This window comes from Labrus bergylta, chromosome 6, assembly GCF_963930695.1.
Source record: "Labrus bergylta chromosome 6, fLabBer1.1, whole genome shotgun sequence".
Classification (NCBI taxonomy): domain Eukaryota; kingdom Metazoa; phylum Chordata; class Actinopteri; order Labriformes; family Labridae; genus Labrus; species Labrus bergylta.
Genome location: NC_089200.1, coordinates 24,360,291 through 24,370,006, shown reverse-complemented (window position 1 = coordinate 24,370,006; position 9,716 = coordinate 24,360,291). Strand labels below are relative to the sequence as shown.

Sequence of the window (9,716 nt, the reverse complement as noted above, 5' to 3'; positions counted from 1 at the left end):
ACCTAATAACTGCTCTCATATCTGGCAAACCGAGGGGCGTCCATTCTCTGGTCCAAACAAATCCAGACCATTCAGGACCAGAATCTAAACTTAGAAGGATGATAGTCAGAAATCAGAGAGAGAGAGAGAGTGAGTGGGGGTATGACATGAAGGAAAGGAGCCACAGGTCGGCTTCGAAACCCAGACCGCCTGCTTTGAGGGCTTCAGCCATTGTACATGCAAACTAACCAAGAGGCGTTTTAATTTCTAAAACAGGGGGGACAAAAATGTTAGTCTGTTGGTGGAATCTTGTTTAAGCGAACTTGCAAGAGCAAGCGCCTCACAGGAGAGCAGAGGCTTCAGTTCTCTACACACTGGTCCCAGGTATGACTATCAATCCATGCAGCGACATGTGTATGAATGGGATCAGTGAATCCCCGTAAACACTTCACGCAGCAGCCTCTGCCATCAGGGTGTGAATGTGGTGTGACTAGACGAATGTTACATGTGTCAGGGTCCTGTTAAATTCCTACTGGCACCCTATCACACTAACTGGGAGCCTTGAATTAAACAGGACCATCGTCAGTGCTGTAAGTAATATTTTGTGGCATATTCCTGAGAAAAATAAGAATGCATAAACGGTTCATTATTTTTAACATGTGTGTATTTCAAAAGATTACAAAATGCTGTAGAATAAGCATCAGTACAAAAGTTAATCATATACTGTATATCAGGTTCAGGTTAAAACAAAGTAGAGGACCCAAGTGCAGAATCTAAACCAAAAAGCAAAACAAGGCTTACTTAAAAAAAAGTCCAACAAAAATCCACAAAAGAACACAGGGAGTCACGAGGAAGCACAGATAAGTTGCCGTATGGCCGGGAAAATCTGACACTTGGGCTTGTACTCCAGCTGCTGTGACTGAGGAGCCTCTGTAGAGCTGCCTGGCTCCAAGGCGAAGTCTAGAAGGAAGACCACCAAAGAGCTCGGAGATCTTGAATCTGGACATGGCTGTGAGCTCTGACCTCTTCTCCTTCTACCACCAGAGTCCAGGGAAAATAGCAATCTGTGAGTTATCAGATGTCTTCTTACCAGTGTTTTCCTCGTAGCTCCTGTTTTCCCCTTTGGACTTTCAATTATTACGTCTTTGTTTGCTTTTTGTTTAAAGAAAGAATTTGTTTTCTTGTCTGCATGCGGGTCCTCCTCTTTGATTTTTCAACATATGTGACAATATAAACAGTTAGAGGACGGTGATCTGAGGGAGCAGGAGGAGTCTGTCAGAGAAGAATGACAAGTTACCCCTCAACAACAACAACACACAAGCATCATTTACACAACAGCACCCCACGTCACAGACATAAATAGACCTGAATTAGCTTTAGAAAACTCTCATTCATCTTGGTAACACTTTAAATTAACAGTTCGATGCCTTGCTCAAAGGCACCTCGGCAGTGCTCAGGCAGTGAACTGGCACCTCTCCAGCTACCAAACCAATTTCCAGACTTGTTCCGCATCAGGACTTAAACTGGCAACCTCCGGTTCCCAAACCAAGTCCCTACAGACTGAGCTACTGCTGCCCCCGTTAATGGTGAATATTGTGACCTTAAGGTGTTACCTTCATCCTATTTCAAAGACACTTTAGCCTGTGCAACCAACAACTTTAATGTAAAACTTATTGTACTTTTTAGATACAAACCCTGCAACAGAGTAACTCGTTAGTCTTTGAGTGTGTAATCTTAAGCGTTACCCTCCACCAGACCATGTAGGATTTAAAGAGACAGCAAATACTGAGGCTTTACAGAGCATCATGTTTCAACATATTCATGAGTCCTCCCAACAATGATTTAGAGTAAACTGAGTCGTTTTAGGGCTGCACAGTGGTGAAGTGGTTAGGTTTCTGGTTCGAATCCCTCGTCAGACAGGGTCTCTCTGTGTGGAGTTTGCATGTTCTCCCCGTGTATGTGTGGGTTCTCTCCAGGTACTTCTCCCACAGTCCAAACACATGCTCGTTAGGTTAACTGGTGACTCTAAATTATCGGTAGGTGTGACTGTGAGTGTGGCTGGTTGTCTGTCTCTGTATGTCAGCCCTGTGATTGGCTGGCGACCAGTCCAGGGTGTAACCACGCCTCTCACCCAATGACAGCACCCCGCGACCCCGAACAGGAAAGAAGCGATATAGATAATGAATGGATGGTGAGTTTTTGAGTTGCAGAATTCAACAGCTCTGTGAAGTAAGCACATATAAAGGGCGTCTCTTTTTCATACCCATACAAACACTAGTTTTGTTGTGTAATTGATTATATTGCGTTGTAAAGAAATGCTAATAGGAGTATTTTGATCATTTGAACATATGCATTTGATACAAATTGTGGATAAAGAGATACAATCTTGTGTACACGAGATTGTAGCGGTGATGATTATATCCATTATTTCTCACCAGTAATTTGTCATTGAAATTATCTGAATAGTCTTTATAATGTAAACTTATGAGTGTTTCACAGGGACTGGTATTTTGTTTGTAACATGAGCGCCCTCTGCTGGAGCCCCTGCAGACTTTATGTAATCCTATTTCCTGAAACACCTTAAACTATGTTTGTTCAGCTCGGTTAAAGTGCTGTTTATCCTTTTTGTTTGACACAACCTCTGAATTTGATGGTTAACACTTTTATGATGCTATTAATTTACTGCGGGATCAGTTTGACTCTATACGTTATGCTGTGTTGGATAAATCACAGGTTGTTACGACTGTGAGTCGTAATTTGTCCTACTATATTCTGTGTTGTTTGCTGTGTTTTCATGTTTGTAAATAGGTGTGCCAGACCCAGGAGCCGATTGGGCGATCGCTTGCCGGCTCCAACCAATCCTACGCTGTGTAGAGGTCCTGCGGTGCAGGGCGAACCCCATTTCCCTGATTTCCCAAACGACCACACAATGTTTTCTTTGATCCGTTCTTCGTTCGTTTTGTGTTGAAGGGGGGTTAATTGCTTCTTGCTTTAAACGTGTTTTCTCATGTCGTGGTTAGTTAGGGATTAAGTCAGGGGCTGTCTTTTGTTTTCCTTGATTTATCAGGTTAGTTCGTTTCAACAACTTCACGCCCGTTATCCTTATCTTTAGTTATTTCATATTGTCAATATTATGTCCTTGTTTGTTATTTAATTCATCAAAATAAACAACAATTTGATTAACGGAATTAAACTGATCTCCGTGGCTTCTTTGGAAGTGAGGGGTTTGGGTCTCTGTTCATGTTGCTTCTTGGCTTCTCCTAGACGGGTCATAACACAGGTTCATAAACCCACCACCCCTCGGACCCAGAGCTAAATGATTTCTTTTTGTCTTTTAGCTATTTCTGCAGCCTTTAATTCACAGATGGCTGTGAAAGACTTAATGCTTCTATTGTTATAAAATAAGAATGCTGGAGCCAAGACTGCTCACAGCATCTACATCTCTAAATCTCCTTACAGGACAGTTCAACAGTCTCTGCATGTTTTTTTCATTTTTTGATAAAAGGGCTCTGATGGTTGCATACAATATTTCTTGTATGGAAGTGCTCATGATATCAGAACATATTCTACGACATGAAACTTTTCCCTCCCGATGCTGTGGACCTTGTTCTTCTCTTTTCTCTCCTCTGTGTGAACACTAGCTGCTCATCTTCAGGCCCTGCGTCTCCAACATTCATCTGCGTCCCACTGGAACAAAGCTCTGTCCCAGCTCCGCCCTCTGACCTGATCCTACGACCACCCTTTCTGACACTCCTCACCTCTCCTGAGCCATCAGCTCTCTGCCATATCCCAGCTCCCCGGATCCCCTCCACCACTGCGTTGCCTGTTGTTCGACCGAGAGTTAAAGTCCCGGCAGTGTTTCTCCCGTGAAGGATGTGCTCCATGTTTCCAGGACTCCCATTGAGCAGAATCATGCCCTGCAGGTTGGTGACAGGAGCTTCAGCCAGCAGCACAGAGCTGCTCTGAAGCTGTGGTTGGACTATGTAGTGCATTGGTTGCATCACAGGGGTGGTGGTATAGAAGACAGGCTGCTCTTGTAAAAGAAGGATATGACCAGGAGAGGGCAGCATGGCTGTGCTAACAGGACTGACATGAGGTGACATGCTGCTGGTGTGATGTAGAGTTTGCCTCTGCATACTGGAAGCTGCTTCATTGACGCTGGTAGATTTGTGCTCATGCATGTGGCTGCTGGATGCTCTATTAGAGCCCAGGGCACCGCTGGATGAATGAGCCATGCTGACATTCTGGTTACGGTCTGGTTTGGTCTCAGCAATGACGTCGGCCTTCTTCAACTCAGGGATGGTGATACTTTTTGGAGGCGTCTGAGGTCTAGGAGGGGAACAGATCTCAGCCAGTTTCTTGAATTTTGGCCCAAGGTCATCAAGAAACTGCAGGTCATCGTCACACTCCAAAATGCTGCTGCCGCAGCTCACCGAGCCGGCAGGGGAGCCAAAGCCCTCATAATTGTGCTCCAGGAGACAATCCCATGCTGCTTGCCTCGCTGCAGCACAGCTCGCCTTCTGCATGGAGATCAACAAAGACAGTGAAACAACATTTACATTTGTCTCTGCCAATGTCAGAAGAAATTCCACAACGATAACATTCAGTACATGTTGGAAGATATGCACCCTCAACATGTAGTTATCTGCACTAGTGCTTTAGGCAACATTTAGATGACATGATAAACCTGCCTTCAGTTTGGAAAACTGCCAGCTGTGATTTGACTTGAAAAGCTGCATGACTTTCCTGCCTGTGACGCACTGTAGATCTGTAACTGTGACCCATGGTCCTCTGACCATTGGTGTTCAAAACAACACATCAGTGACTCTGCTGACATGCCTGACTCAATTACACAGATGCCACCTTGAGCTAATGATAAAATACAAGCAAGATTCTTGACCTACAACTTCAGAATCCTCCATGATAATGTGTAACCTAAGAGGTCTTCACCTGTGAGTAGTAATCATGCAGGAACACATCAGAGAGGGCAACGTCATCAATACTGTCATGCCATGTCAGCTGCTCTTCCGCTGAGTAGACGTCTCTCCGGCTCTCCCTGGATTCTCTCCAGCTCCTCCCGGATTCTCCATAGCTGCTGTGCTGGATCCTGGTGTTTGCCTCACCGCTGGACTTGTACGTGTTGTTGGCACTGCCCATGTTGACAGTCATGAAGGATGGTGATGTGTTTGCTTTGGGGCTTGAGGCTACGTTTCTGACCTGTGCAGAAGATATGGCAGCGGGTGATGTCTGGACTGGTGAGCTGAGCAGAGGGATGTCCTAAATGAAACAAAAAAAGAGATTATAAAAATAGGTTTCCATTGTCAAAAACATTTGCCTCAAGGGGCGCCAGTAGTCTGGCGGTTAGTGTGCCAGCCCCACGTACAGACGCTTAAGTCCTCGAGAGCGGGCAGCCCGGGTTCAAATCTGACCTGTGGCTCCTTTCACACATATCATTCCCCACACACACTCTTTCCTGGTTTCTTTCCTATCTCTAAAATGAAGGCATGAAAAGCTCATAAAATATTTTTTATTAATTTGATTTTAAGTTTATGTACGATGTCCTAATTGAAAGAAAAACAGAGCATAGTTTTTTTTAGCAAACTGGTTTAACTAAGCTCAGCTGTCATCACGTCTTTGTACATTCATATTGATTCCACAACCGTGTAATATTGGTGTCCCAGTCTGTGAATTCATAGTGAATTTTGTTGTTGCAGAAGCCCTACACAGCGGGAGCTTCACATACACACACACACACACACACACACACACACACACACACACACACACACACACACACACACACACACACACACACACACACACACACACACACACACACACACACACACACACACACACACACACACACACACAGCACTCCCCCGCTGGCTGTGCTAAAACCGTGTCGCTCTAAAACAACGTCCCTCTGTTACTACCTCCAAAGACGATACAGAGGGGACCACTTTGTCCCCCATTACAGGGGAGAGTTGGTCGTCTCTCAACCGGAACCTTGGGGGTTCAATTCCCAGCTCCTGCAGCAACATGTCTGATGTGTCCTTGGGCAAGACACTTAAACCCAAATTGCTCCCGCTGCTTCGTCTGTGGTGTATTAATGTGTATGAATGGGATGAGTTACTTCTGATGGTCACTCAACACAGCAGCCTCTACCATCACCCACAATTCACACACATACTGCGTGCACGCCACAGTCCGTCAGCGCCACGGTTGTGCTCCGTCGCGGAAATAAAGAGAAAAACATGCGAACAACATGTTGCTTTGTCTTTCTGAAGATGCATTGTTGTTAATTCAGTACCTGTTTTGACGTAATGTTGATAAAGTGATGAAAAATACGATCGCGAGTCCGTATATTGTGTTTTATTTTGAAATTGACCGGATGCTCTGTGCGTTTCCTTGTCTGACTTCCTGTCCGGCCTGCAGCATATTCCGTCGAAAATAGACTCGTTGCGTATTTGAAACGGAGCAGAGCGTAGTGCCGTTGTTGGCACGCTCTGGAGACGGACCGCAGAGCACCCTGTGTGAACAATGATTGACTAGAGTGAAGTACAGAGTATGTGTGAATTTGGGGTCAGTGTGTGAATGTGTAGATGTGACCTGCGGTGTAAAAGTGCTTTGAGTAGTCAGAAGACTGAAAAATAAATAAAGAAGCTCAAGTCCATTTTCCATTTACCGTCTTAATTTAGATCCACCCAGAATTGTTTGTGCTTGATTGTTTGCCAGATCCTGGAGCTCGACCAAACAATATTTCACATGTGCTTTATGAAAATATGAATGACTTTAACAAGCATTGTGCTGCTTATACATTTATACAGAGGGAATACCAGACCAGCTGCAACCTTGGTGATAATCAGTCATAAAAGAAGGAAGTAATAGAGGTAGTAATATTTGTCATATTTCTTGGATTGTCGAAAATCAACCTCGACTATGACTCATATGAAGACAGGTCTGTCAGAATATTTCGCGCAGGCCTGGTGGGTTTTACAACTCTAATTTTAGTCATGGTACAAGAAGTGACGAGTCGGGTGGTAATGACAGTGTTGTTGATGAAAAACACATCTGGAGCTTCAAGTTAAGTCAAAAGGACTGAAGGCTTTTAGCAGATCTAACTTTAAAGCACTTGAACACAACATCCATCATGTGATTAGAGTCCACATGTGAGAAGAAGCTGAAAACATTATAACACACAATTCAATTTGATGATTGTTGCGTACCAATAATATGCTTCAGCAAACAAATGGGCTGTGTCTGAAATCTCTCACTTTTCACTTTATAGTGCACATGCCATTTTGTAGTGGTGTCCGAACTCTGAGAGAGCATGATCTTACAAGTGCAATCATTGTATCCTACAATGCATTGTGAGATGTGATGTATGACCGATGGTCACTATCGAAGCAATATGTACCATCATGCATTGCTGTTCAAAGATTTTTGCGAGACAAAAGTGGTGTTTTATCTATTAAGTGAAAAAATATTCAGTATGATTTTAGTTAATTCATATTTATGTCGTTATTTACCGTTTTTGTTAAGCTGCACGTTTAAGTTGTGCGACAGCAATGACGTCACTGTCGGCTACCAAGCTGAGCGAGTAGTGTCTGAAATGATATTTAATGAGTTTACTACATAGTCCAATATATATAACTCCCTATACAGTCAGTATGGAGGAGGGAATGAGTGTTTGATGTCAGACACAGCCATGGTCTGCTTGAAACTTTTCATCATACCTTGTTCTCTCCTCGGCCCTCTGTATGATACACAATCAAGTGTTCACTGGTATCGAAAGGAAGTTCAGAGAAGCTTCCTGATACTCCGCATGAGCAGGTCATCAGCAAGAGAGCTACAACTGTAAAAAAAAACAAAAAAAACATAGACACTCATGAGAAAAGTTAAGAACTAACTAGAGAAAATTTTAAATTTAAGGCTTTTTGGAGAATTGACCCTTTAAATACATTTTTTAAATATATATATATATATATATATATATATATATATATATATATATATATATATTTTTTTTTATCAAGCATATGATGCAGATGATCAAATCATTAAAGGTGTAGTCAGTTGCCTTTTTTGGTTGCAGTTTGTAAACACAACATTCAAACGAGGCCCCTCCTCCGGGGCTCACCCAGGCTCACTCACTGCAGGACGTAGTGTGTACTTTTACTGCTGGCACCTACTCTGCAAACTACTGCACGCTAGCACAAGCTAATCTCTGATGTTTCTCTCCTGCCTGTTCAACAGAAAAGAGACGGGTAAAAGTTTTGGAACAAGCTTTACAAGCTTGGTGTTTCACCTCACTATGATTATATTTTCTATTCTTTGACGCTACGTCCATGTCTGTCATATTCACCAGTTTGGATCACGTCCAATCACTGAATTGTATCCACTCCTAAACTCACCTGCGTGATGTCATTAGCTGGAGGAAACAAACCAGCTCCCTGCCCAGAAACGACCCGTCAAGCAAAACAAACAAATCATGAAAATCCAGTCAGAGGACAGAGTCTCTGCAGACATAGTAACCACCATACATTTATGGAAGCGTGTTCGAGATGATTGAGCAGCATCCCTTTTGTATGAGTCTATATTTTATTATTCTAGGGAAGAACATACTGACTCTATCTTTAAGAGTATATACACTATTATTCCCAACGGCAGTGGATATCCAAAACAACTTTGCCTATCAATAGGGACACTTAATTAGGATTTTTTAATGCTCATTCCAGCATGATCCAATCACATTTATGTGTTTTTGGTACATTTAGAAGTCATGCTAACACTCACTTAGCAGTGTCAGAAGTCCCAGGATCAGCATTCCCACTCCAAGCCCTCCCAGTGTAGAAGATGTGGTCCTGAGAAAAGCAGCTCGCCCCTCTAAACCTCTACAGGTCTCTTCCTTATCACAGGAGCACACATGTAGGTCCAGGTACTGGGGGTCTGTGCAGGCAAGACCTTGCTTGTCCTGGATCATGAAGGCAACCTGGTAGTGACCAGGCCACAGCGGACTCAAAACCATGAGGGATGCACTGGTGGCTGGGAGCCAGAAAGAAAGAGTGTTTACTTGATGAACCCTTTTAGACAAGCGTTAAAAAAACATGCTATTAATAAGGAGCGAGCTACAAAGCTAATTCATCTCTGATTCACCCTGTGTGGATCATCTTTAACAAAGACAGACATTCATCTGGAAACATTACTGGACTTAACAGTAATAGAGGTTAAACCACATGTTAAGGACTTAACAAAATTATAACACACTGCTTATGTCAAAAAGTACTTTACCATTCAGAGGTTCAATCCTCCACTCCCCCTGGCTCTTTTCCTCAAGAAGTCTGAAGCTGAAAGGATCGGAGTTTGGATCTCCATCTTCATCCATCGCTGTGACATTAACTACTTGAGTGTCTGAGCAGATGTACTCCACATTGTTAGTCAGTGTGGGGCAGTTATCGTTTACATCTCCCACCTGCAGAGCTATTGTTCCTGTGACGATCTTTGGAGGCACGTCTGTGGAAACCAAAAGAGACTTAGGAAGGCCATAAATGTCAGTAAAATAAGCATCTTAACAGCAGCAAATGTTCACACTATCTGGTAGTTCAGTCTTGAAGTCTTCACTTCAAAGTATGTTGTATTGGAGCTTTAACGGTCACATATTATGCAAAATTATTTTAAAACACTAATATGTGTCCCTAGTCTGTCTACAAACCCCCAATTATGAGAAAAGTCCA

General features: G+C 43.2%; 1 protein-coding gene across 1 annotated transcript in view; it reads right to left on the bottom strand.

Moving 5' to 3' along the window:
• Positions 1 to 625: 625 nt before the first annotated feature.
• LOC136179416 (desmoglein-2.1-like) overlaps positions 626 to 9,716 on the bottom strand; it is a 29,153-nt gene continuing 20,062 nt past the window's right edge. The window contains exons 10-14 of the mRNA XM_065956052.1: positions 9,274 to 9,495; positions 8,779 to 9,027; positions 7,719 to 7,837; positions 4,930 to 5,256; positions 626 to 4,499 (exon numbers count right to left, since the gene is read on the bottom strand). Coding sequence (XP_065812124.1) covers positions 3,546 to 4,499; positions 4,930 to 5,256; positions 7,719 to 7,837; positions 8,779 to 9,027; positions 9,274 to 9,495 — 1,871 coding nt within the window. The 3' untranslated portion in view covers positions 626 to 3,545. The remainder of the gene's footprint in view (positions 4,500 to 4,929; positions 5,257 to 7,718; positions 7,838 to 8,778; positions 9,028 to 9,273; positions 9,496 to 9,716) is intronic.